Genomic DNA, 27,806 nt, shown 5'->3' on the forward strand with positions numbered 1-27,806 from the left:
TCTTTTAAAGTCCATGCAAGACCCATTCAGAGGATACACACAAGGAAACTGCCAGCTGAGAGCCTCTCAGTCTGCAAGAAGATTTCTTGGGGGAGCAAATAATAGTACAAGCAAGTGCATTTTCACAGAAGACTTGTTCTGCTGGAGTCCTGGGTCTGGTCCAGCACCCAGGGCTGGCACTGGAAAGCAGATGGGAGGTGGTCTGTTGAGCCATCAGACTGGAAATCTCAGCCTCTTATTGCAGCTGGGGCTCTGAGCAGCCTGATCTGGTGGAAGATGTCCTTGTCCATTGCAAGGGGTTGGAACAAGATGATTTCTAAGGTCCCTTCCAACCTAAAACATTCTATGATTCCTCACAAATCCTTCAGATGTGGTTTCCTGCACGTAAGGAAGGATGCATAAGAAGGCAGGTCATCATCTAGAACCAAGATCAGATACTCAGTTTCCAAAGGAAATCTGATTTTGAGCCCGTTCAGAACTTTATCCCAAATGGAATATGGATTGAGTTCTGCTGGTGCCAAATGCAACTGTTCAACTGAACTCAGAAAAATGGGAACCAAGACACACAAATTACAAGATACACTGATGAAGCTACTAATGAGGGTGTGCAAAGCTTCTTGGAGTTCCCAGTCATCAGAGATCAGAGGCAGGGGAAGGGTGAAATTTGGATACAAGTAAATAGAAGAATGGAATGGTGTGGGTTGGAAGGGACCTTTAAGATCATCTCATTCAAACCCCTATCATGGGCAGGGACACCTTCCACTAGACCAGGTTACTCAGAGCCCTATCCAGCCTGGCCTTGAACACTTCCAGAAATGGGAAGTCTACAGTTTATTAGATGAAAACACACAGAAAATATGGAATTCAGTATTGTTTGCAGGATTAAAAAAAAATTATGTGAAAAACCTGATAAGGTCCAACATACACAAAAAGGCTAAACCTGAGGGCATTTTACATCTTATTATTTTACATATTACTGAAGTTTTGATGTGTTTCATACCTCCAAACAGCCTACACTAAGTAGTTGTAATATCTGCAGCCTCTCCTGGCTACTTGAAATGCAAATTAACAACGTGTTCCAGGATGATTTAACTTTCACATTCAATAACTGAGGCTTTTTTCCTTCTCTCTGCCCTTTTTTTTAATAATTTTGCAGCGAGATTACCCACTAGTTTTCTTTTAAACCTTAAATTACTCTTATGCATTCTCTACATTAGTTCCACACTGAAGCTATTTGTTTGGGATTAGTTATACTTATCTAACTCGAGGGGTGCAGGGAGGATTACTGGGAGTTTGCAGAGGGCTCTGCCAGTGGAAAGCACTGTCTAAATGCTAAGTGTTATGAAGTCAGATGAGCTATTTACTGATCCCGATTGGTAATATCCCCCCCTCCAAACTGGATGCAGAAATTGAAAGAGCAGAATCCTTTTCTTGGAGAGACAAATAGTGACAGAAGGCCAAGCCAAGGTCCACAAATAAAAGAAATCCTAAAACATCACTTAAGGTCATAAAAGGGCTGGGTTTATTGCTGATATGAATAAGCACTGAGTGAGTGGAGCACAGGCAGAGAGGCTGCAGAGGGGCAGGAGGCAAACCTACACCTTGTGGGATCTTCCCTCCAGCCTTTTCCCATCATCCACTACACAAACCAAACACCCAAACAGCTCATCTGGCAACAGCTTGCAGCCTGGCTCTTACACAGAGAGACAGAGCGAGCTCCTGTTCTTTACAAAGATGAGTTTTGCTGATGCAACGTGACCTTTTGCTGGGCGGTGGTATCGATTGTTTCATCTTGCAGCAGCACCTCAAGGTCCCAAGAGGGATCAGGGTCTTGTTGGGAGAGATTTTATATGCATACATATGAGCAGGCAACCCCTGCTTCAGGGAGTTGGACTCAATGATCCTTATGGGTCCCCTCACTGTGATGGTGAAATACTGTCACCATCATAGTCCCACATTGGCTCTATACAGACACAGATGGTAAAAAAAAAACCCAAATCAACCCACATCTTCAACAAATCCACCATGACTCTATTTATAGAGGTGGGAGGGTTAAAGGGAACATGGCCCCTTCCCCAGTGCAGACCCTGCACCTAGAGCTGAATCCTTCCCAGACACAGCCAGGAGAATCCAGACAGAGGTGGAGGAATGAGGGAGAGAGGAATGGGGATGAGGATAAAACTCATGTGTCTGTACACATTAAAGTTTTGGGAGAAAGCTCTGAGAAAACATGCTGAAGGGATGGGGACAGTGCAGAGATCCTTGTCTAGAAGCCTATTGCACAGGCAATTAAACTGAAAGTGCTGGGAAGAAACTCAGAGATACTCAAGAGGTCAACAGCAGAGAGAAAAGTGATCAACAAACACTTTAGGGTTGAATGATGGAGCTCTGAGAGGCCTGACCTAGTTGAAGATGTCTCTGCTCACTGCAGGGGAATTGCACTAGATGGTTTTTAAAGGTCCCTTCCAACTCAAACTATTCTATGATCCTAACACAGGCTCTGGGGTGGGACTCTTCCCCCAGAAAAGAGACAGTGCAAAGCCCCAAGCTCTCTTTTTCCCAAGTCCCAAGCTCTCTTTTTCCCAGTCAGCTCCTGGTATGGGCAGATGGTGAACAGGCACCAGAACTCTGCGAGTGAAACCCTCCACAAGGAGACAGGCACTGGGTTGTGTGGGCAACCAGAGGGGTATTAACAAGGGTGAGGAGACAGGAAAAATAGGCAGAGGTCTCACATCTTCCAAACAAGCCACTGGACCACAAGGAGGGTAGGGGAATGGTGCTTGGGATTGGTTGCTGACTAACAGAGAACTGTGTGTCCAAAAGGTGGTCTTTTTTTCCCCTGTTTACTTCTCCAGATATATGAATTGGCCTAACAAGAGCTTTTATCTCCCCTAACAAACCACATCTCACTAAATATTTCTTCAAAGCAGAATTCAGCAGGACAAAAGAGAGCACAGGCACCAAGAATGCATCTTCACAGATGCAGCCTCCATTCCATGGCTGGGAATTGCCACCAGGATGGGAAATTCTCACCCACAACTGGTAGAAAAAGAGGAGACAGCATCCTCCAGTCCCCCCACTTCACCCACTGGGGACCAACACATCCATACTGTCCTTTCCCCTAGCCACAATTATACCATGAATTTGACCTTAAGTTTTGTAACAGTCTGGGGTGACGAACAAGGCATTCTTGACACAGTCAATGTTTGTGAAAAAAACAAATGAAGACAGGAATAAATAAGCAGACGCTCGGCCGCAGACTGCGCCGGGCTCCACTGTGGTTGGTGTTTACAGCCCACAGTGGCTGTGGGGAGGATGACCAACTGGGGTGGCCAGTGGTGCTGCTGGGGCAGGGTGCCCTGGGCAGGGTTTTGGGGTCAGAGTGGGCACTCACTCTGCGGGCACCCCTGCCAGCCCCCAGAATTGCTGGAACAGGGACTTTGGCTCTCTGGGTCGTCACAATGCTGGGATGTGCTTGCCCAGAAATTTTTCTGGAAAGGCCTGGGGTTAATTTGTGGGGGTAATGGCTCAGTTCAGCCTTTAATTCCTTCTGGCAGTGCTAAAGTCCTGCTTGTCTGGCCTGTCAGACCTCCTACCTGACCTTGGGCAAGTCCCTCCATCTGCTCAGGCCCTGGGCAAGGAGCTGTCCCATACACACCATACCTGATACAGTGGAATTATCACCCCAGCAGGGACCATCAGGCTCTAACAGAGACTGGGTGGAGGCCTCTTGGGAAGTTCTCTCAATTATCCATGAATCCAGAAAAGCTTCCTAACTGAGAAGAGAAAATCTCTTGATGATTTTTGTCTCATTTTGCTGATTTCTCCTACAAAGACAGAAAGGGAGTATGGCTCCTCATTCTCTCTGCAAGCTTTACGAGCACACGGAACAGCATTTGCAAGATAATTTGGTGGTCACAGGGGACTGGGTTTTATTCCTCAATCGAAAACTGGCTATTGAGCATCATTTAAAGAACAAAATAAAAATAAAACAGCAATTTCTCCTTTTATTCTCTCCCCATCATCATCATTAACCTTCTATCTGCATAATATCCCTTTGCCAAGGATTTTCAATGGAGTAATAAAATTTTAGTACTTAAACCTTATCAGTGCTCTGTAAGGGAGTATTCTTTTAATTTCAGAGAGGGGGAAACCAAGGCACAAAGAACTGGAATGACCTGCTCAAAGTCACACTGAAAATTATTAGTCGAGCCAGGAATAGATTCCCCGAGCCCTGAACCCCGGGAGGCAGCGGCCCACAGGTATGCTGCTCTTACAGGCCAATTAGCTTTTATGGAAACGTTTAAGGAAACATTTCCTTTCACAGACTCTGCCTCCTAATTTACTCCCGAGCTTTGTCATCCGTGAGGGAAAGTGTCTCAGTTTTTAGGCTGTCGCGGAACAACCCGGCCCCTTCCCTCGCTTGAGACAAACGTGCTTTCAGCAAGATCTGACAGTACAGAGCACCAAGCCGGTTAAAAAAGGGCTGGAAAAGGTTTTTTCTGTGGGTCCCTGCCTACTAATTAAGTCTGATTGCAGAGAGTTCGTCAAAGCAGAGGGCTTTGCACGGAGACACAGCCCTGGGGACGCCAAGGCTCCGGGTGCGGAGGCTTTGCTTTCCCGTGCAGGGCTGCTCGGCTTGGTGGGGAAGAGCTGATTTTCCACCTAAATCCTCAATATCCCAGGTCCTGCCTTTACAAGAGACAGTAGGGAAAGGCAGGCAGGGGCAGAAGAGAGGAGGGATGGGATCAGGCGAGCTGGCACAGGAGAAAAGCAGCCCCTTGTTTGCTTTCCATCGCTCTCCGTGGAGAAACAGTTAATGGGTTGGGAGGTTTCCACCCTTCCAGGATGGAGCCTTTTCCTCCCCTTTTGAGTGCCCCCTGCCTTCCTCCTCCAGCGACTGGGAAGCTGTGACTGCTCTACACCGCTGACACCTCGGCTGCTCTGGAAACCCATGAACTGTTTGAGAAAGGTCAGCTGGCAGCCGCTGCATCCCTTCTCCTGCCTTCCCAGACCGGATGGCCTTGGGCAGTGCAGGAGCCCCCTCTGTAGGCAAAGACCCACAGCTACCAGCATCCTCTGCTTCTTGCCATGTTGGTTTTTTTTGCCAACAGCCCCTCTTTGTCCACCCTGACCCCTTTTTGTCCACCCCAACCCAAACACCCACCATGGGGCCAGAGGGAGAGCGGGGCTGCAGGGCTCGGTGCCAGCCAGGGACCAGGGCTCTATAGTCAGTCCCATTACACAGGATATGAACCAAGGCTGGACATCCCACAGGACAGCAGATTTGCCATCAAAACAGCTGATATCTTGCCAGCTTGCTGTAGCAAAATAAAATAAGCATATCTCTGTACAGCCCCAGGCTTTGATATGTCTCCCGGGTCGAGAGCTGCCCTCTCTCCAACCTCTCCAAAGCAGTCACCTACTTTTCTCTGGTCTCTTGCCAAAGCTGAGCTCCTCAGTGCTGCACAAGCACTTTCCTAGCCCCTTGGTGCCTTGGTGCACTCCTTCACAGTACAACAGAAGGAAACCATCCACCCCCACTGTTCCTGCATCCTCTCTCCTGCACTTCCTCATCCCAGCACTGCACAACACCCAGGTGAGACTCTCCAGCATTGCCACAGCTGCCCCAAACTACTCTTAACCTCAGATTCTGGTTCAAAATGACCCCATTTGGTACATAAGTTATGCTGCTATATCCAGCCCCCAGACACTTGCTGGGGCCAGCAGTGAGTTAAGGGCAGATGAACACCAGATTGGAAGTAGCAGAGGCAAAATTCCTGCCTGGATGTAAACAAGCTCCCTCCTTCCCAAAAGAGGAGCCTTTCTGGGGGTGGGAGGTTAGCAGCTGAGTCAAGGGCTTCTGGCAGTTGTTATCAGCCACTACTCCCACAAAACTTTGACCACAGCCTTAAATAAAAGTGTCAATTTGCCCATGTTTACTGGTGTCTGTCCCCACCAGCTACAGCTCCTCCTCCCTGGAGATGCTCAGTTTGTGTTCACCACATCCTTTTTCACACCATCAGCCCTTCCACACCCCTCCTGCTCAGCCATACACCCAGAATATTTCCTGCAGCCTTGTAAGGATTTGCTAACTTATAGGATTACAGAACCATGGAATGGTTTGGGATGGAAGGGACCTCAAAATCATCAAGTTAAAACTTCCTTGCCATGGGCAGGGACACCTTCCACTAGCCCAGGTTGCTCCAAGCTCCATCCAACCTGGCCTTGAACACTTCCAGGGATGGGGCAGCCACAGCTTTTCTGGGCAACTTGTGCCAGGGCCTCACCACCCTCATCATAAAGAATTTCTTTCTAATAGCCCATCTAACCCTGCCATTCCCCCTTGTCCTGGGAAGCCATTCCCCCTTGTCCTGTCTCTCCAAGCCCTTGTCTAAAGTCCCTCTCCAGCTCTCTTATAGCACTTTTAGGGACTGGAAGAGGCTCTAAGGTTTCCCTGGACCCTTCTCTTCTCCAGGCTGAACACCCCCAGCTCTCTCTCAACGTGTCTCCATAGGACAACAAGAAACCCCATTTTGGATGGTCTGTACTTGGGAGAAACATACTCTTACCCATGCCTGCCCCCCTTTGTACAAAGCCCCAAGAAATGTGCCCCATGACAAATGGGGGTGGGGTAAAATTAGGAAGGAAGATGATGAAGATCTAAAGCCAATTTGTAGGCACCCTGAAATAACTTGATTTCTCTGTTTTTCTGGGAGCGTTTCTGTCCAAGACGTAACATTACTCATTTTCAACTGGAGAAGTTTCAGCGTGCAACAAAAATATCTCAGGCTCAGTAATGAGGCAAGAAATCGTGCTTACGTAGCTGAGCAAGTAACATCACTCAACTTTCCTGTCCTTGTGGCGGATGAAAAATGATTGGGGAATAAATTAATCCTAATAAATGCAGGATTCTGATCAGGCACACATAACCAGCGATGCGTCTGCGGGATGAGCAATTGATGAAGCCATTGCTTCAAAGGTGCCTTGATGCAATTAGTCACCTGTAAAACATGCAGCAGAGGAGAAAATCCCGCTCCTTTTGTTAAGGAGCAGGGAAACGCTCCGTGCGTCCGAGTGATTTATGGGATACAGTGCAGCAAAATTAGAGCGCGCAGCAATTAGGGACGTTCTCTCAGAGATGAAAGGCTGGGGGGAGATAAGTGAAAGGATGGACAGGATGCAGAAGGGCCAGATGAAGGCAGAATGCCAACAACGCCACATTTCTGTGCTGTTGGTTTTTAACAGGGACTATTTCCCCTTTGCACAAACCGTTGTGAAGGGAGAAAAATCAGGCTGCACATGCAAAAAGTGGTGCCAGTGAAGATGAATCCAGTCATTAATCACCAGCATGAGTATCCATAATTAGAGCTGCCGGGAGTCACAGGAGCAAGAGTCAAAGGCTCTTAACAGGATTATGGACAGATCTGGATTGTTTTCTGGCTATATGAGCAGATAAAGGAACTCTATCATGTGCTCGAGGAGGTCGTTGGATAAGCACAGGGGAGACGGCATTTCCCATTCCCAACCCCGCAGCCCGGCTTCAGTGTCCACCACACCCTGTGCCCACCACCGTACGTGCAGAGAGGAGGGCAGGGTCACCTCGGGGGAGAGGACCCTCCCTGCTCCCAGGGTGCAGGATCAGCCCCCAGCTGGGAGCTGAAGGTTGCTGGCTGACCCGGTCCCGGCGCAGCTCGGCGCGTTCCCATGGATGCGCCAGCTGTTCGTGGCTGGAGGATCCAGGCAGATGCCGAGCAGCCGACCCTCCTGCACAGCTGGAGCGAGCAAGGAAAGCCTGTCCAGCCACCCACCTTCAGCTTTCCAATGTTCCCCCCATCACGGGCCATCTCTCTGGCTCACATGCTCCTTCCTCCAGCCCCGTTCCCAACGAGCTCTGGCAATGTCTCTCCGCAGCCTCCCGCTCTGGGGTCAGGAGGGAGCAGGAAGGCTGGGAGCTGGGGCCAGGCAGAGTAGGGGCCAAAAGTCCTCCCAAAAGCTTCCCTGGGAGGGGAACACGCAGCCTCTCTTGAAGTCTGGGGGCCCCAGCACCCAATTTTAAGCAGTTATTGCTGCTTCTCTGAGCTCATCCTTGGGGACTGGAAAAGGTCTGGGATATTTTAAAGACAACTCCTTAACTTAAATAAGGAGACAATGATCATGCCTTTATCCCAGAAACAAGGGTGCCAAGATGGGGCTGTGCTTCCAGACACCATCCCACCATCCTGGGGGTATCCAACAGAGGAAGTTCCATCAGCCGCAGAGCTGTTGGAGGACCCCTTGTAAAGTCAGGATGCCGAGGAGGAATAGTCCCTGCAGCCACTGCATATTGTCTCCAGAGGGTCTGGCACACCCCAGAGCACCCAGATGGGGTGACCATCTCCCATCCGTGAGAGTTGGGGCACCAGGACAGGGCAGACCTGATGGTTTCTTTGATGCTGGGGGTACCTACTCCTCCTGCTCACTGTGTCTCAGCAGGATGGGCACATCCACCTGAGCTTGACACTCTCCATCTACCACAACAACCCCCAAGTTTTCCAAAGGAACTGGTAACAGAGATCCGAAAATAATCTGCAGCCAAGTGTGAACTTCTGAGGCTTGAGAGCAGCCAGCACAGTAAATGTTAACTGCACAAAGATTTAGACCCCTTGCTCTTAACTGGCTCTTCTGGATTTAGAGTCCACATGCAATTTTTACTGCTGAACGCCTCAATTTCCCAGTCCGCACAATGGAGTTGGTGAGATTGATTGATTTCCACAGATGACAGCACAGGATAAAGAAGAGTCAAGTATTATCTGTTATATTGTACAAGCTCTCCTCTCACAGCACAGCTGAGCTGCTGCTACCTGCCCTCTTGAGCATGCACACATCTGGGTGTGCCACAAAGGGTGTGATGGGGAGAGTGGTATCTCAGCCACACCTCAATGTTCCCTGACTCCACTGTCATCCCAGGCAAGTGTCCAGTGCTGGCACCAGGGAAACCAGGAGTGAACCTCATTAAAGCTAGCAAATTGACCCACTGGGTGAATGGATCTCTCTGGAGTTGAAATCCGGCTCCTCTCAGTGTGGGTAATCATCATACTGGGGAGGCCAGTCCCAAGGACAGCCCAGCCAAGGATGGCAGAATGACTGTAGGAGCCTGGCTGCTCTTTAGGAAGAGCCATTGCCATGCTCTGAGCTCCAGTGAGGTATTTCCTATCCCAGCATCACCCTATTTCATCAGAGTGAGTCATCAGACCACCATGGAAAACCTCAGGATCTTGCTTCTGCAGTCGTGATCAGAAACATCCTTTATTAAATTAATGACCATCCCCTATCTGTCATCTCGCTGTTAATAAAAAGAAATGAGGGCTGGAAGGAGTGTTCAGACTGGTGCCTGGAGCCAGACTTGTATCAGCAGAACTCGTGTCCAGCAGCACTGCAGAGCTACTCCCAGACACAGCCCACAGGAACAGGAGGAGATATTAACCCACACAGCAAACAGCTCTGCAGCACAAACATGCTGGGACTCCCTTCTCCAGTACACCTCAGGGTGCTGCTCCAGTGCAGGATCCCTCACCACCACAGCTCCAAAACACTCATTTGGACACAGGGACAAGCTCATCTCACTGCCACTGACTAGATCAACGTGACATCCTTCCTCAAATACATCTCTCACACAGGGCAGAAGGGATACATGCACTCAAATGCTCACTGCTCTAAGTGATCCCCTCTGCGATGCATCAACCCCTTCCCCACAGCTGGCACCACACAGGTGAGCAAGGAGGAAGATCTTACTAGGTCCAAACACCAACAATTATGCACATGAAGCTTCTTCTATCCCGAGGATCCTGGAGACACGACACCCATTTGAAAAAAAGGATGTCCTCTCCTCTGAGAACAAGGCCCAGCAGCAGGTCGGTACCACCCGTCCCTCCCTCCAGCAAAGGAGAGGTCACAGTCCTGTTCTTTGGAAAAGCAGGATTACAGGGGCAGCAAGAGTTCAGAGACAGTCGCTCCCAGCAAAGACCAAGTCAACCTGATGCTAAGAGACCGTTCCTTGACCTCACCACACAGGTCTGATCAGCAGGAACCCAGCATGGGAATGCTGCAGAATATCCACCCTATCCCCCATAACCCAAACTAGCCAGAGCAGTATTTCCTATTATGTCTCCATAACCTAATCTAACCCCCTCTAGGGTCTGCAGATTAATATCTGGGAAAGCTCACAAGTCCAATCACCCAATTACAGGGAGGAAAGGTTTATCCTATCTAAACAGCACGAAATGTAACCTAGACCCAGCTGCCCCCTCGCTCCAAAGAGCCAGATCTCAATCCCTGGCAAGCTGAACAAACTGGGAAGGGGTCACAGGGGAGACTGGGAGGGTCTCTGTTGTATCATATGAAACTGCAGGAGGAGCAGTTATTTTAATTGGCAAATCCCCTGACTCGAGGTTTAATCCCTCTCCATTTTTACTGAACTCCCCCCACACAACATGGGGAATAGATGAGAGGCCCCACCTTGAGCCACTGCCCAGCAAGAGGAGCCCCCATCAATTTGGTGAGCAGGGAATGGTGGTTCTCAGGACACACAGTGTACCCAGCTCAGCCTGGGAGATGCAGAGGTGGAGGGCTGGTACCACCATGTGCCACTGAAGGTGGATGTGCCTGAGGAAGGGTGAGGGCTGGAGCAGATTTGATGCTGGCAGGGCAGAGCACACACCTGACAGGATCACAGCCCAGGATCATTGCAACATCCTCAGAGCACCTCCTGTACCAGGGTTGAGAGGTTTCAAACAGGACAGAATAGGTTGTCCCCAAGGCAGTCTTTGTGCCTCCCTGGAACCCTTTTCTATCCTTATTTCCTTCCAGAGAAGCATGGAGGGATACTGTCTGACTTTTTGGGCTGTATTTCAGCCACCTGACAAAGGTGAATACATGGGAAACCTCAACAGCAGCCAGAGGACTGGAAAGCAGATTCCCCATCCCATTCAGGATATCATCCCAGGCTTTGGCTAGAATGAGAGGAACATGCAGAATCTCCAGGAAGATCCTACTCTGGCAGGGAATCTCAGTCTGGGCGTCATTCAGAGCCCATCCAAAGGGAAGACTCACCTAGTTTGCTCAATGAGAATGCCCAAGTTTCCTTCCAGAGCAGGGTTGTGTTGCATCCACAGATGCCCCATAGCCTGTATTTTCCACATAGCTTAGGGCTGCATTGCCAAGCACCAGCTTTGCAAACACAGACTGAGTTTCCCTCCAAATTCCAGCCACAATTTATTGATTAGAAAAGCCTGTTTAGTCAATAAAGGCTCCTATGAAAAAGTTCCACTGCTCTGCACTCACATGCCGTGATCCATCTGGCTGTGTTAGCAGCCTTGGCTTTTGATGCTTTCTGACAAGATGGATTTGTGGCCTTGACTTTTCCAGATCAAGAGAAACTTAATCCTACAGGGTAAAATTACAGACCAGCAAAAAAACTCCATGACTGGCCTCATTAACTGCCATGTAAAGAAGTTCAGAGCCCTCTTAGCTAGAAGGGAGCATCTACAGCTCTCCTTAGCCTTGAGGGAGAGGCAGCTCTGAGCAGACAGCACAAAGCCCTTGGCAAACACAGTGCTCCTGAAGTGCATGACACAGTCGTGTCACCAGCCAGGCTGCTCCATCCTCTGCAGACAGAAGGGAAAGGGCAGACGGTCCCAGGTCTCCACCTATAAAGTGATTTGGGAGAAAGTGAAGACAATGCCCAGTTCTGGCCAAAAGGTGTCTGGGCAGATAAAAATAAAAAACCCTGGAACAACCCTATGGAAATGTGAATTAATGAAATATTTCGGCAACTGACTCAACCCTAATTGAGAGCTGAGAACCCTCCACCTCCCTTCTGCTTTCCAGGATACAAAAATGACACTGGTAGGTGGAAATAACTACAACTGTCCCAGTGAGAGAGAAATCAGAGAATCACAGCGAGGGTAATGGCCAAAATTAAGCACTTGCTTGGTGCTATTACACAACACATCCCAGGAAGCAGCTTCCAAAAACTTGACCTTCACTTCAAAGGCCTCTTTTTGAATCATCTTTCCTTTTGCTAACAAGTGGATTCAGCACTCAAGACGGGCACTCTGGGTGTTGAAAACATCTTTACCCATGTGCTTGCAGAAGAGGCAGAGGCAATGTTCATATATTTACCCAGTTACAACTGGACCTCAAGCTCCTTACTAAGGGCAGTGTCACCTCCTGCTGTGCTACTTCACTCTGGTGCTCAGCCTGTTTGGCAGCCAAGACTATAAAGATGATTTTATGGCATGTAATAGGAGTGCAACCTGGTTGTACGAAGGCTGCACTGACTCCTTACTGACACAGGATTTGCTCTGGCAGGAGAGTTCTTTTCTCCTCTTCCAGCCTACCCCTGGTTTTCACACAGCAGTAGCAGCACAGCTTGCACACAAGAGGGTGTCTGGAAGTGATGGTTGCCATAGCTATATCCATACAGCCCTGGCCATCCAGACACGTCAGAGCTGTGCTCCACACCACAGAGGGAAGATATAAATAAGATACTCCTGAGCCTCGATTCAGAGCACAACTTGCAAGTGTACAAGACACTCAGCCTTCTGGTTTGACCTCTTTCACTTTCTTTTATAGACTTGATGCATATGCAAAGACTCCTCTGCAGAGAAGTCTGCAACGCTGGCATGGTGATGTGCACAGGTTTTATATAACCATATCCTCCACTCCTGCACATCACTCTGCCCAGTCTGCTCTCCAGACACCCTCCCAGGTTACCTGCTGGCTCTTCTCCACACCACAGTCCTGTATATCGAGGGTCCCGGCACACCAGAGGTCTCTGAACAGGCTGCCAGACTCCACATTCTCCTGCTCTGAGGTCTCCAACAAGCTCACTTAGCAGGCTGTGTTTCTGTTCTCATCCTTTCTTTGAGGATTACAAGTTGTTCTGGATGAGGGCTACCTCTTCAGAACGTGATCACTGCAAAAAGACCCCAGAGCAGCCAGGATCCCTTGAGGTCATAAACTTTAAGAGTCTCTGCTCAGACCTCACCTGCCCTGCAGGGACAGGGCATCTCATGACCACCTGCTGTATAAAAACAGGTGAGCTGTTTGTTGTGTGGTTTATCCAGCCAATACCCTGCAATGTCCCCAGCTACACTGACTCAGCTGTCAGCACACACTGAGCTGTAAAGTACCACAGAAATAGGCAGGAAACCACAGTGTGAGAGCCTACAAAGCACAGGACAGAAGATGAAGGGCTGGGAGAGAGGGAGAGCTTCCCAATCCTTCTGTGACCTGCACCAGCAGCACAGAGCTAGCAGTGCATTGTGGCAACACTCAGTTCACACTTGCTGTCACCCTCAACCACAGTGACAGCAAGGGACACTTCGTTTCTCTGCATCTCCCCAGCTCTGCCCACTTTGATGCTGGAGCACAAGCAGGAGGGGGTGGATTCATGCTCAAGGACAGAGCTACTGCCAGTGCTGTGCACAGGTACAGGGCTGCCCACCTTGGTGGTGGGGAATGACTGGGAGGTGCAGAGTAGTTCAGTGGTCAGCCTGGGGGTCCTGACAGCAGAGTGAGCACAGGGCAGGGCACAAAGCTGGGGGGATCCAGGACCTGCACCCCCTTCTGCTCTCAGAGGTGAGTACTGTCCCATGCTGAGGTTAATTCACTGTCCAGCTCTCGTGACCTCAGCACGGGCATTTTACCTCTGTGTCTTGTTTTTGCCCCTTTGTCTGCAGAGAAAGGAGAGCCCGTTCCTACATCAGAACATGCAAGGTCTGACTTATTACCAGCAAAGTGCATTGAGACATTCTCACGGCTCACCCCTCAAACCACCCCCTCACCATCCACGGTGCAGGCACATGGTTGCCCTCCCAAAATCCCCCCAGATGTGTGTTCAGAGACACAGCAACAAACAGAGGGGCAGGAGGGGAATAAAACTGCACCAGGGAAAGAACATTGATGAAGGGATCGAGGAGCTCCCAGAGCCACAAAGCATCACAGCAGCAACACAGCCCCCTGCTCAGCCCATGGACCGCAGTCCACCACACAGCCAAAGCCCAGCCCCTCGTCTTCCCCCAGCCATCCCTACAAATGTGCTACAAACACATTCAAAGTATTTTTTTTTATTTCTAAACCTTGCATTTTGCTCACTCGCAGCAGCAGTTCCAACCTGCTCCAGCCCCCAGGCGGGTCCGACCTCCCAAGTGGGCCCCAGAGATGGTCCAGGTGGTGTTAAACCAGGCACAGCTTTGCCTGTCCCCACACCAGGATTTCACCCTTCAGCTTTCAGACAAGGCCTCTCACCTCAGTTCCTCGTCTCCCAACCCTACAACAAGGGCAAGGATCCTTCTGTCCTCCTGCCCAGCATGAGCTGGAGGATGCTGCACTCCCCATGCAAGACCAGCTCAGGCAGAGGGGTTCAGCTGCTCCAGGGGACTTTTTAAGCCAGGGCCACCACAACTAGCAGTGGTGATACCCACTCTGGCACAGGCAGGGACACGGCCTGGCTTAGAGAATGGAGACATAAAAAGCACTTTGCACCACAGTCATGTTATCCCCCCATCGCTCCACAACCCCCCCCCCCATCCCCTTTGGAGCTTCTTAACTTCAGAAACCTTCCTCCAGAGGAGTGTTGGAGTGACAGAAAACATTTTCCAAGCCTAATATCAGTTCCAGATGTTCACAGCCATTTCAGTTTGTACCTCACCCTGTAAAACACATTTCTCCCTCTCCCTCTCTCAAGTGCAGCGCCTGCTTCATCCATGACATAATGCGCTGGCGGGCTCGGCCGCGTGCACACACACACACCACACCACGCTCTCGCCCTCTCCGAGAGCCCCATGTTCAAACAAAGAGCATCACTCAACTACAAAGCCGTCGCACACATGGAGTTATGAGTAATTTCCACAGGTTTTAATAAACAGCTTTGGGATGTAATTGCTCTCCGCGTTCCCCGCTGGCTCCCGAGCGCAGGGCCCGCTCGCTTCCCGCACGCTGGTGTTGAAAGCGTGGTTTGTTTCGCACACAAGTTCACCTCCTCTCAGCCTCAGATGGGCCAAGGGCTGTGTTTTTCTAAGCACCAGTAACAAGCCTCTTAAAAAAAGCTCCTGCAGCCAAGGGCAGCAGGCTCCCGGTTCCCTGCGCCCCGTCCCGCAGCATCACCCGCTCGTGTGGAGCCCAGAAGGGAGCAGAGGGGACACATGTTAGACCAACCTCAAAACTCCCTCCTGACTCTGCTCCAGGAGGAAGAGGAGCAAATATTTTCTGGCTCAAGGGAAAAGCTATATCTTCCAGTTGCAGAGCAAGGGGGAGGCCAAGGAGTTTTGCGTGAGTGAGAGACTGGAGGCTTGTGTGGGGCAGAAGGAAGGCAGAAGGCAGGTGAGGCAGGGGCCAGGTACCATCTACTTTGCAACAGGGCTGATGAACAGGTTGAGACAGCTCTAGCCTCAGCCAGTGCCAGGAATCACAATAAGAAATGGCTACAAATGCAACAAAGCAAACAAAACCACTGTCCAAGCACAAATAACTCACTCATTTAAACTCAAGAGATCCAAGGGATGAATGGCAGCAGCCTCAAGAGCTCTCCAGCCTTGCTGGATCCCCCAGCCCAGAGCTGCCACACTCTGCCAATACCTGTGATGAACCTCCCAGCACCAGGAGCAACCTGTTCCTCCCTGCCAGCAGCTGAGAGACTGAGGGGGAAGGACGACGTGCCAACATCCATTAAAAGCCATCCAAATTTCATATCCCACATGCCACCTCCCAAAGATTCCCCCTCTGGGGTTGAGTTACTGTTTTTGTGGATGCTGCTCAGATGGGATGAGTTGTGGTGCAGCAGGATGGGTGAATGATGGTGGGGAGGGGACACCCAGGGCAGGATTTTTGGTTGGGTGAAGCCTTTGAGAGCTGTAGCAGTCAGCACCTCTGCAAACCTACGCAAAGTATTTGCAGGAATCAAGTCATCTGGCATTAGAGGCCTGTAGGGTAAGAAAGGAATGAAGGCAGGAATGTTGTTTGGTTATAAGCAGCATAGGAAAAAAAAAAGGATAGATTTAGGATTGGCTTTTCTCTTTAATTGTTAATAGGGTCATTCTGTCCCAAACAGTCCCCCAGAGTAGGGAGAGGGGAGGGCAACTCCCCACAATGAATTCAATTGCCTGTCAAACACATGGCAGTCATAAAAGCAAAATAATAATAATAATCTGTATTTCCTACTCTGGTTGCCAGGCAAAGATCCAGCCACTTCAAAGGAGAAACCCCACATTTCCCTGGTCTGGCCTCACCTGACTGATGTGTGAGCAATCTGGAATCACCATCCAAAACAAAGCCCCTCCTTTGGTGGCTTGTTTTCTTTCTCCATTACTGGAAGGTGTCCCTTCAAGATAAAGAACTAGCCTCCTTCCATGTCGGGAAACAAGAAACATAACCCAGGGGCCATGGCCACATTGGGCAGCCCTGGAACTGGATGATGGAAAGGTGTAGGAGAAAGGCCCTGTATGAGCCAGGAACCAGAGCTCCCTCTCACAGGGGTCTCCACAAACAGCCAGGGCCACCAGGATGTGGGGATCTGGCTCTCTACAGCAGAAATAGGCCAGTTCTTATAGCACACAATTTTTTGATATGGTGGTATCTGTGTTGCAGAATAGATGGGCCTGGGATGAACAGAAAGGGTGGAATCTTCCCTGTGGCCGTGTACTGAGACAGCTCATGGCAGCTAAACACTTGGCTCAGAGGGTCTTACATCAGTGAGGAGAAGAAAAATCCCCACCACAAGCTGAGAAAGCTGACCCCGACCTAAGGACTGCCTGTGTGCAACCCCTGATCTTTCTCTGAATCGTCTTCCCAAGACTGTTTTTCCCAACAGGGAAACACAGCCAAACATCTTGCCAGGATTCCCTGGGAGCCCTTGCAAGTCTGCAGGAGCACAGGGAGGCTCCCTGCTCTGAGACCAGCTGCCCCCAACGAGTCCCACAAGCTTCTTTAACAAACTACATCCAAAATCCTCGGGCAAAAAGCAGTAGGTTCTGCCTGGCTTTCCATGCAGCACTACCATCACTCAAGGTCTCAAGTCCTATTTTTTGACATCCATCATTGACTCACTCAAATCCAGCCCCATCCTTCACAGCCCTACGCCTTGTCCAGCAGCTCCTGGAGCATGGCTTGAAATGCTGACAAAGCCTTTGCAAGGCACAGACCACTCAGTACAAGCCTGGGAACTAAATTCCAACCCAGGGAAGTTTCAGATTCCCCTGGAGAAGTTTTGTGCAGTTTAAACGATCTCCCTAAATACTGTAGTTCCTTGTGCAAGGCAACTGAAAGTGTCCTTTCAAAGGTGGACATGCAATGCAGTACTCACTGGAATAGACCAGTAAAGCCCTTGAGCTGTTGAGGGATGACCTTCCCCCTCCCCACATCCACAATCCTGTGGCATTTCAGACTGATCAGATCAAACAGTCACTCCAACTCACAGCTCTCCTGCCCAAAAAGGACAAACTATTTCCTTCTGCCTTACTGCATTTTTGTATTTCCCCTTCCCCTCCAATACCCATGTCTGCAGAAGCCTCCAGAATGGAGTGGGTTTGATACCTCATGTAACACCTTGGCTCTGTGCACTGTTTTCCACCAAAGCAGCAGCTCTCAGCCAGGCAGGGCACAGGAGGCATCACCTTTAACCCTCTGCTCCACGAGGAGTTTGCCCTCACACCCACCTGTGTAGAGGTCTGTGTCCGTGTACTCATCCACCTTCTTGTGCTGCAGGACATAGTCAGACACCTTTGTCCCAATGGCAGGCTGCACATCCAGCCACTCCAGACTGACCACGGTGCTGGAGGGCTCCACGTTGGGGGAGAGCCTCAGGCTGGGGCAGGAGACAGGAAAGAAACCAAATAAGACATCAGCTCTCTTTCTGGGGAGGAATCCACCTCTAAAAATAGCCCAACCCCTGGCAGGGCTCACACTCATACACAGGTATGTGCACAAAGACCCCCCAAGGACAGAGGGCACAAGGGTAGAGTGGGCAGGTGAGCATGGAAGAACCTCCAGTTGAAGGTTAGTTGGGTTCAGCCTACTGCAATGTGTGCCCTCGCCTTCCCCTGCTCCTGGAAAAGCCAAGCTCATGCAACCACAACCATGCAACCCCAAATATACCATCCAAAGGGGCCTTCATCATCTGGGAGAACTGCTGAACTTCAGCAGCCCACGGGGAACCAAGGACCAACACCCCAGGAGAAAAAGAGGAGAGGATCCAGCTTCTGGAAACCCAGTGGGGCTGAGTCCATGGGAGGGGAGGGTCTGGTCTGCATTGCCAGCCAGCAAAGGCGAGGGAGGGCGGAAGGAGGGGAAGGAAGGGGCAGGTGTGGTGTGAATTTACCCAGCTGCAAACAAGCAAACCGCTGCCAGGTGTGAGTGAGAGCCAGAGCAGGGCAGCTGTGCAGGAGCTCCTGCCCAGAGCAGGAACAACGTGGGCTGGGATGAAGGCAGAGGAGCTTTGTGCTCCTGGCTGTGCTAGTGCAGAGGCGTCCGCTCCCTTTGCACTGGGGTAAATGACAACACAAGTACAGGGATACGGGGAGTCTGGCTCCAAACATACAGCATGTTTGTTGGACTCGGGATGGGAAATGAATCCCCTCCGAGGATATTGGCTCACTAAGAAGGTGTTCTGCTCCTTGTGGCTTGCTGGAGCCAGTCTTCCTGCTTTCTCAGCTAATTCCCCATCACTTTGCTCCTGATTTGCTCTTGCTCTGACAAGCCACAATGAATTGCACTGTAATTCCATTTCTTTCAGCATTTGAAATCCCATTCTACAAGGCCTGCTAATCAGGTGATGAAAATCTATAAGGAAACCTTCCAGGGCCACAGCCGGAGCCAGGATATCCTAAAGGCATCACTCACACAGCGAGGGGGGCTGGACTGCGGCCCCCGGGCCCAAAGGTGGGGGTGCCCGTGGGCTGAGCCTGTGGGAAAGGGGCTGGTGCCAGGGGGTCATGGCCTGTGGGAAAGGGGCTGGTGATGGGTCACAACCCATGGGAAAGGGGCTGTTGCTGGGGGGCTGTGACCCAGAGGAGGGCTCGCACCGATACGTACACAGGCGGAGGGAGAGGGCTGCAGTTCGGGAGTCCGTTCTCATCGAAGGCGTTGAGGTCGCACCTGCACCAGTCTTCGATAACATCGCCTTTCCCCGAGCACCAGTATGAGCTCATCAGGGCTCCCTTGAAGGCCTGACATGAGAACAAAAAGTGTGAACACGTGTGCTGAGGACTCCGTGAAATCCGGCCAGTGGCTCAGCCGCACGGGGCTGAGCATCGCAGGGGAGGGTGTGTGTGCAGAGCCCTGGGAACAGGAAATACGGGATGGGGAGGGTGTGTGTTGTCCTCCCCAGCTCTGCAACAGACCTGCTGCATGGCCCTGGGCACGTCCCTTCCCTGTGTTTAACTCCAGTTCATCCCTGAGTGCAGCTTTTGGAATGGGGATGGGGAGTGTCTGCACAGCCCTACTGAGGGGATCTCCTGTGGTGGAGGAGCCTGAAGGAGCACAAATATAAGTTCCTTTGTGACAATGGACATCATACACATGGCACCTGCACCCTGCTGCTGTGTACAATGAAACTCTTCCATTCTTCCACATGTCCATCTACCCAGCTGTTTCTGTCCCCCTAAAGTAATTCCTACATTCCCAACAACACAGACCACTTCCATCCTTCTCACAAGTTTGTTATTCATACAAATTGCCCTCCTGCAAGCAAACTGCTGCTTTATTCACTTGCATAAGAAAGACTCTCAAGCAAAACAGAAGTATCTGGAACAACAACAAAAAAAAACAACTGGAAAATACTTGGAGGCTGTCCCCACTCTGACCAGGAGCCCCCCTGACTGCTTCTAATGATGCCAATGGATCCCTGGAATAACAGCTGTTCACTTGCTGGGGTCTGAATTCCCAAAGCCACCCAGGTCTCCCATGTGATCATCCCACAGCTTGGGGTGCTCGGTGTCAGTCCCCACACTGCAGGATGGGACATCCCTCACTCCATACCCTGTTGTAGTTCAGACATCATGGATTTATGGTGATTTCTCTCACTACCCTTTGCCTGTAATTAAACCTCCAGCCTGGAAGACAGGGTCTCTCTCTCTCCCTGTACACACACAGAGTCAACATTCAACCCAACCCTGCAAAGCCACAACGCCCAGCTAGAATAATCAGAACACCAAAACATCACCCACTAAAACAAAGCTCTGTAACGCTTTTGACCTTTTAGGAGGCACATTTTGGAGGTGAAACACCTTCACTGGTCCTCATCCACGCTGAGCAGCCCCGTTTCCAGCAGCACTATTCCTCCCATGGAAAGCTGCCTGCGGAAGCCTGGCCCTGGCGATACCGCCCGTGCTGCCAGGGTACGCCTTTGAGATAAAACTGTGCCCTATGAGGAGGACAGGGACAGCTCAGACTGCAGCACTGAGCAGAAAACTCTAGGAAAAGCGCCATCCCGGGGAGGTTTCTGAAAGGAGGAGGTATAAATAGAGCCTGACGTCAGGGCTCCCATTGTCCGGGGTTTTGTCGCTCTCCCCAAACACCTCCAACACCTTTAACGAGGCGCCTCAAGCCTCTCACGTCTTCAAAATTTTCTGCTTCCAGGCATTTGCAAAATGGGGCTGTGCCAGGTGGAAAAAAATGGGGAGGGAAAAAAAAAAAAAAAGAAAAAAGAAAGGAAGGAAAAAACACATGAAAGAAAGAAAATGTGATGTTATTTTACCCTGTTCTTTGGATGTAATTGAAGCGCTGGGCTACGAAGGGCATCCAAATAATTGGAGAGAGGGATGAAGAGAGGAGTTTATCTGACATGCAGATAAATGGATGCAGACACACGTCTGCAGGGAGCGGCGGGTCCGTGCAGGATAGGAACGGAACCCCATGTGTGTGGATGGATGGAGAAGCGTGTGCTCTCCCCAGGAAGCAAGATAAATACCCTGTGCTGAGGGGATGTGTGTGCACAGACACGCGCTGCGGGCACAGACAGATGTTGGGTGATCCCGGGAAGAGCTGCACTGTCACACTGACTCTGCTGTCCCCCATCCCCAGCTCTGCACACTCCCTCCCTGGCCCCTAACCCCTGCTCATCCCCAACGCAGGGAAAAAACCCCACCTGCCCCATCCACGCCCTTTAGCCAAATTCAGTACTCAATTCCTTCTGTTTTTCTTTTTCCTGCTGTTAAGTGCAAGCTGGATGAGCAATCCCCTTTGCTTTGCCTGCCTAGCCTTGCATACGTTTTAATTAGATCCTGCAGGTACCCAGCTGTCATCTGCCTTGTGTCACCCTTCACACAAACGAGGTTAGTGGATGGATGCATCCTCTGACCGCGCTCATTACAGCGAGCACACCTACGCACTCTAACCAGGTTAGTGGCTCCTGCCTCCGTCCTGACTGATGGCAAGGCCAGCCTGGGGGAACCAGGGCTTGTCCCTGGCTTGTCCCTTTGTGCTGGGCACTGGTGAGGCCACACCTCGAGTCCTGTGTCCAGTTCTGGGCCCCTCACTGCAAGAAAAGACATTGAGGGTTGGACTGTGTTCCAAGAAGGGAACAGAGCTGGGGAAGGGTCTGGAGAGTCAGTCATGTGAGGAGTGGCTGAGGGAGCTGGGGGTGCTCAGCCTGGAGAAAAGGAGGCTCAGGGGGGACCTTCTTGCTCTCTACAACTCCCTCAAAGGAGGTTGTAGCCAAGTGGGGGTCGGTCTCTTCTCCCAGGCAACAAGTGACAGGACAAGAGGAACCGGCCTCAAGCTGTGCCAGGCAAGGTGACAACCACGTGAAAACCTCTCCTTCCCTTTCTCCTTCCAACAGTGTAGACCAGAAGGTATGGAACCACTCACGCAAACGCAGGAGAACAGAGGCTGTCACCTCCACCAGGAGCCCAATGGCACAAGAAGACCAAGAGCAATGGACAAGGATACAGAGAGGGTGCTGAGATCCATCCCATGGGAAGCTGAAGCCTCTGGGAGAGCTTCACGTGCTCTCTTGCCTTCCAGGAGACAGCACCTACAAGAAGTCCATCTCTAACATGACCATTTCCATACTGGATGCTTCATCATGGTGTTCACAACAAGTCATCAAGCTGTGAAAACCCAAGAAGGTCTGGAATCATGAAGGGCTTCCCAGGAGCAGCCTTATCCAGCCTATCTGCTGGGAATGGCAGTGGCCCCCAATGTCCTGTCCTGTGCTCGCCAGCCACTCCCCGGGACCCCAACACCCCTCTGTGCCCTAAGGCAATTTTATCTTTCATTTAAAAGTATCCAAATTGTATTGTTTCCCTGTGAGTCAGCCCATTTAGTTTACGTCCTTCAGTGCCAGAGGGGAAATTTATGAGATGAGAAACTGGCTCGAAACGTTTATTTTCTAGATGACGAGTCATGCCATTAGATATATAGCTTTATGAATCATAGGAACAGCATCTAATTTGCTCTTAAAGGTATAATAGGTCTGACTCCCCACACCCATGCACACACATATATTGGATTGATAGTTCCCCCCTAGGATGGCTAGTTCATTTGTTTTGACACAAGCAAGACTTACAGGACCATAAAGTCCCATCTTACTATAAGCTAAGCCTATTCATAAAAAAAATATTAGGGAAACGAACGATCAGCTAAGCACATTTATCCTACACTCGATTGCATATGGATCTTTCTCCTGTTGTTATTTGTGCTCAGGGGGAGGCCATTTGGCCCCATTTTATAGCTTAGACTCTCTGCAACAGAATAGAGAAGAACATTTCCTTTGTCCTCTGTTAGACCTGGCTGATGGAAGGAGAAGCATTAAGTTACTTCTGACCATGGTTTTTCTGTTGACATCCCAGGAGAGGTAAGTTAGAGGATGTGAAGGAACCTTTCAGATCAGCATTTGCAGGACTCAGAACGCACCACAGGGGTTGGTGTTCACAGACGGGGTACTGGAAAGGGCACATGCTGGGTGCTTATCCGTGAATATCTGGTCTTCTCCATGGCTGACAGGGACATGGAAATCTGGCTCATTGAATCTAAGTTTCTTCGTGGTTGCTGTGCACGCATCACTTTCTGGGAAAATTAAAAAGGAAATAGAGGGAGATAAAAAACCAACCACAAGTAAGCACGTAGGCTGGACAGAGATGTACTGCAGATAGTAGAGATGATCTAGAAGATGGAAATTTGATTCATTTGGAGTTTTTCACTGGTTTCCTTGGCCTTTGTCTGCTTGTTTGTTCTTTTCAATGTAGAAGGAGAAGAGGAAGAGTGAAGCAGGCTGGGTCATGCCAGCAGACAGCCTCATGTCCAGGGACACGGCAGCCAACGGAGACACCCTGTCCCTTCCTGTTTGCAGAGTGGAGATGATGCCTACACACCACCACCACCTTCCCCTGGGCACAAGCAGGGAACACTGGAGGAGGCAGTGGGCTGCCTGGCTTAGCAGCAAGCCCAGTCAACCAATGATGTCACCCCATATAGTGCCTGACACCACAGAGCCACTGACCAGAGCTCCCAGACACCGTCGACTCCAAGCAGTCTGTGGATAGCAAAACCAACACTGGCTGTTCATCAAGGGAAAGAACAGGGGATTTAGGCTCAAGCAGGGATTTCACAGCCTCAACAGGATGCTACCATGATGGCAGGGTGGCTGGAGGAAAAAGCTTTCCATGCCCTTCCAGCAATGCTCAGTGCTGTTCACAGGAAATAAATGCTGCTCCTTAGTCTAGACATCTCTGGGAGGAGGAAGGCCAAGGATTTCCCAGGCCAGAGACTCTTTCCAGGATCATGCAGTTTGCGTCCGAAAGTCTGCTCCAGGTTCACAGCAAAGGAGGATGAAGTTTCCCTGCTGCTGTTGGCAGGTGATCTCATCCTGTGCTGCTCACACCCTCCCTGCCTCCGCTGCCTCTCCCCCGGGAGCAGGATCAGCAGCACTTCATCCTGGGAAGGCACATCATCGGTCTGCCGGAAAGGTCAGGGTGCTGGAAGGGACCCAGGGTGGGCAGCATCCTGGTTTCTGTTATTTATGGGGTCCGAGGGAGCAGCAGAGGACGCTGTAAAACCTGGCAGCAGGGGAAATAAAAGCCCTTACGCTGCAGCGAGCCCCGTCCCAGGGAGCCGGCTCCGCTTTCACACCTCGGCACAAAGCTCCCCATTATGGCCCGGTGCGGGCGTTACAATGCGGCCATTCTTCCCCTGGAAACTCGAGCTGGATGTGGGCTGGAGCTGCAGCAGGATGCTCAAGGGATCGAGGAGGAGAATAAGAGCCAATTAGCAGGTATTAAAACAAAGCAACAACAAGTAAAAAGAAAAACTCCTCAGATCAAACAAAAAAAAAAAAAAATTCGCCTCAACCACACAAACTGTCCCCATTCTCCCGGGCTCCCTGTCAGCTTTGGTGGTGGAAAAAGAAATCCCTGGCACTGGACCCCCGTGCCTTCCAGGGCTGCTTTGGGGAAGCTGTGTGTGCACAGGGAGGACTGTTGTCCTCCAGCAGCTCTGCCACCGGGTGCTGTGTGGGGACCAAAGTGAGTCGATGGCCTTGGGGACATCTTTCACCCCGGCCAAGGCCTCCCTGCCAGCCTGGGACACCAAAGAGGACAGCGGTGGCCATGCTCTGCTCAGCAGGAGATGGCTCTTTGGGGCCATGGGGTGATCACAGACAAGGGGTGGGAAGGAACGACGGGGAATTTTGCTCCAACCTCAGTTGCCACCTGAGCTGGTGACCCCCTGGCACTGCTGGCACAAACACACTGTGTCCCATGCACAGGCAGGAAAGAAGCTCTCACTGAGAGCCTGAGAGCCCTGCCAGGGTCCCAGCCACACTCTGAGCTCCTGCCAAGGCCAATGGGACCAGCAGCACAGGGACATGCCCTCCAGCAAACCCCCACACCAAGGCCGGGCCGTGTGTGCTGCAAGGAGGCCGTGGCTGCAGCAAATGCTGAGATTACTCAATTTTCGAATTAAACCAAGGTCCTAGGGGTCTTCCAAAAACCCAGGCTCCACATCCATTTGTCTCCTTAAATACACACAACAGGGGTTTGAGCCCATTTCCCACTAGGAGCGAGATTGATCTCTCCTGCCTCCCTTCCCCACACTCCCCTCACCACACCTCCCTCTAAGCACTTCTGCAGCTGGAGGAGCTGTTCCACGGGAGCAGCTTTGTGCTTGTTTCAGGGGTTTTTTTGGGGGGAAAACAAACAGCAAAAACAGGAGGGACCACACTGCTCAACATGCCTTCCCCTTTCTCCCCTCCACTGGCCACAGCTGCCCTGTGGCTCCAGCCATGCACATGAGCATCCCTGTCAAAGGTGCTCTTGGGAGGGATGGGGAAACAGGACATGCCTGCTCTTCCTAGGGCCTCTTGCCTTCCTGCAGCCCAGTCAAGGGTCAAGGAAGTTTGCAGAAACCTGGGATCTCCCTGTCTCAGCCTGTGCCTCTGCGTGGACTCCAGGGCTGTGCTGGGCATTAAGAAGGATGTTTCCTACCCCATGGCACAGGGTGAGGGCAGGAGGAGCATTCTTCTAGTGTTCACTCTTCTAGTGAACATCTCCAGGATGTTCATTAGAGGGAAAGCACCCAGGGTCACCACATCTCTTTTCTGTCACACCACATGCACTCAACAACATCCCACCCTTGAGGTGTTGGGGGGCATTTTGCCAGCAGAAAGCCCCACCACAGACAGAAACTCTTTGCTGTTGGTCCTGGCCAGCCACTGACACTGGTGGAGGTTTCTTCCACAGCCTTGCAGCGGAGAAACTCCTCCAGCTTCACCTGCACACAGCAATAGAGGGACCACTCTGGGGTCTGCACTGCTGCAGAACACAAAGGAAGCAGAAGGGAGACGTTAGGACACTGGCGTAGATCAAAACGTGATGCAGGTTCCAGAGACATCCAGAAAAGACCCTGGAAGGCGAAGCCAAGGTCACAGCTTCCCTGGATCTTCACACCTTTTAAACTCACAGTGTGAGCATTCAAGACTGAGGAGCAATGGAGCTACGACAGCAATGGTGCTATAAACTTATCTGGACTAGCTGAATGTCACCAGCTGATGGGGACCAGTGCAGAGAAGAATCCAGCACTGCCTCTGCTCCAGCAAGCAGTCCTTGCTGTGAAACCTTCCACCCACAGACACATCATTTGTAACAACTATGAAAAAGACATTCAACAAAACCCTTCAAAGGTGCTTAGACCTTCAAACACATCTTCTTGAACCTGGGAAACTCTTTGCCCAGCACTGCCACAGTCCCCAGCCAGGCTGAGGCTATCAGTGACTAGGCAAGTTCTCTGATGAATGAACACATTAAACCACAGGGAGAAACAAAAGAAACTCCCAGCAGGGGCTCAATCTGTAGTTTTCATCACATCCAAGAAGGAAAAGAGGGCCCTGATACACTGCTCCTCCCCACTGCTGGGAGCAGGAGTGGTGCTGGAGCTGGGCTGGGAGGACAGATCACACACAGCTGAGAGTTTCCTTGAACTCACAGTACAAATGCCTCAGGACAAATGCTCCCTGGGCAGCAAAAAACCTCCTTAAGTCCTTTAAATTTCAAGTTCTTGCTTCAAAGCAAGAAGAAAACAGCAATTCCCAATGACATGGAAATAAAGAGTTTTCCAACTTATTTCACGTGGGCAAAGTAATATATTTTCACCTAATCTCTCCCTTGGAAACGGTCAGTTTTAGCTGAAATCAAACATGCACACAAAGAAAAATCACAAATCAGCCCAAGGCAGACACCCAGTGTGGAAACTTAAACCCCAGCACTTAAGAGTCTGGCAAGGTCATCAGCAACCGAGAACATGGCCTTGGACGGGGTGGTAGCTGTAAATTTTAGGAAGTGTGTAACTCACTGCTCTGAGGCAGATGAAAAGACAAACCTACTGAAAAAAAAAATACACATACTGAAGAGGGCAAAACGTCTTTACCTGTGTCTTGCCTCATATCTGCTGCTGGGCTTATACAGCAAAACCTTTCAGCCAACTTTATAGAAGTTAATATCCACCTCATTAATGACCTCGCTTTCTCTCTGTACACATACAGCATTAACTATGTGGACATGTATGCAGAGAGGAAGAGCTTCACTGTTTACAATTATTAATTTTTTAATACTACACGGGAATTGGAATGTGCCTGCAGTTCCCAGGAAGCCAGCACTTGCTGTATTGATTGAGGATCAAACACCCCAGCAGTGAAAGGCAGGCAGAGGAGAGCTCTGCTGTGGAGGCTGTGCTTGGAGATGCCTTGGCTTAGCCCAGGCATCTGCAAATCATGTTTATGCCATGGGTGAACACCACTCTGCAGTGCCTGGGATCGCCCTGGCCTCCTACTTGGTGCTGAAAAAGGACATTTCATCATCCAGATGGTACCTGAGATGCTCCTGATGGCACCCACCCTGAGGGAGCCTCTCCCAGAGTGCAGAGCAAGAGGTCATGGTTAAACTGGTGGCTTTCCAGGGCACCAGGGCACACTGCTGGGTTTTGGTGACAGGGTGATGGCCCCGTGGTGGTTGCAGCTCCCCAACACCTCTAAACCCCTTTCCCTTTCATGATCACCCTCCCTGCCTTCAGACCTGTGGAGGAAGATGAGGGGAAGGCACATTCCTGCCCCTATGGGAACCCCTTGTCACTGAGCTCACAATGTCACAAGAGGATGGGGACATATTCTCATACAGATAGCACTAACCCCACACCAATCCCCCTCTCTAGGGCAGGGACGTGGCCCCCATCAGCTCCACGTCCTCCAGAGAGGCAGGCACAGTTCTGCCCAGCTCGGCAAAACCTCCGGTGCCAAGAGCCAAGGTTTGTGCCGTGGTGGCACCTCAGCAGTGGTGTGA

The 27,806-nt window shown here is 50.8% G+C and overlaps 1 protein-coding gene across 1 annotated transcript in view; it reads right to left on the bottom strand.

Annotated features, from left to right (window-relative positions):
- LOC113982001 (astrotactin-2) overlaps positions 1-27,806 on the bottom strand; it is a 211,205-nt gene that overhangs the window by 14,215 nt on the left and 169,184 nt on the right. Inside the window, exons 18-19 of the mRNA XM_039380540.1 lie at positions 19,072-19,205; positions 17,697-17,845 (exon numbers count right to left, since the gene is read on the bottom strand). Coding sequence (XP_039236474.1) covers positions 17,697-17,845; positions 19,072-19,205 — 283 coding nt within the window. The remainder of the gene's footprint in view (positions 1-17,696; positions 17,846-19,071; positions 19,206-27,806) is intronic.

Source organism: Pipra filicauda, unplaced genomic scaffold (assembly GCF_003945595.2).
Source record: "Pipra filicauda isolate LSUMZ 115617 unplaced genomic scaffold, ASM394559v2 scaffold198_size2598500_pilon, whole genome shotgun sequence".
Taxonomy (NCBI): domain Eukaryota; kingdom Metazoa; phylum Chordata; class Aves; order Passeriformes; family Pipridae; genus Pipra; species Pipra filicauda.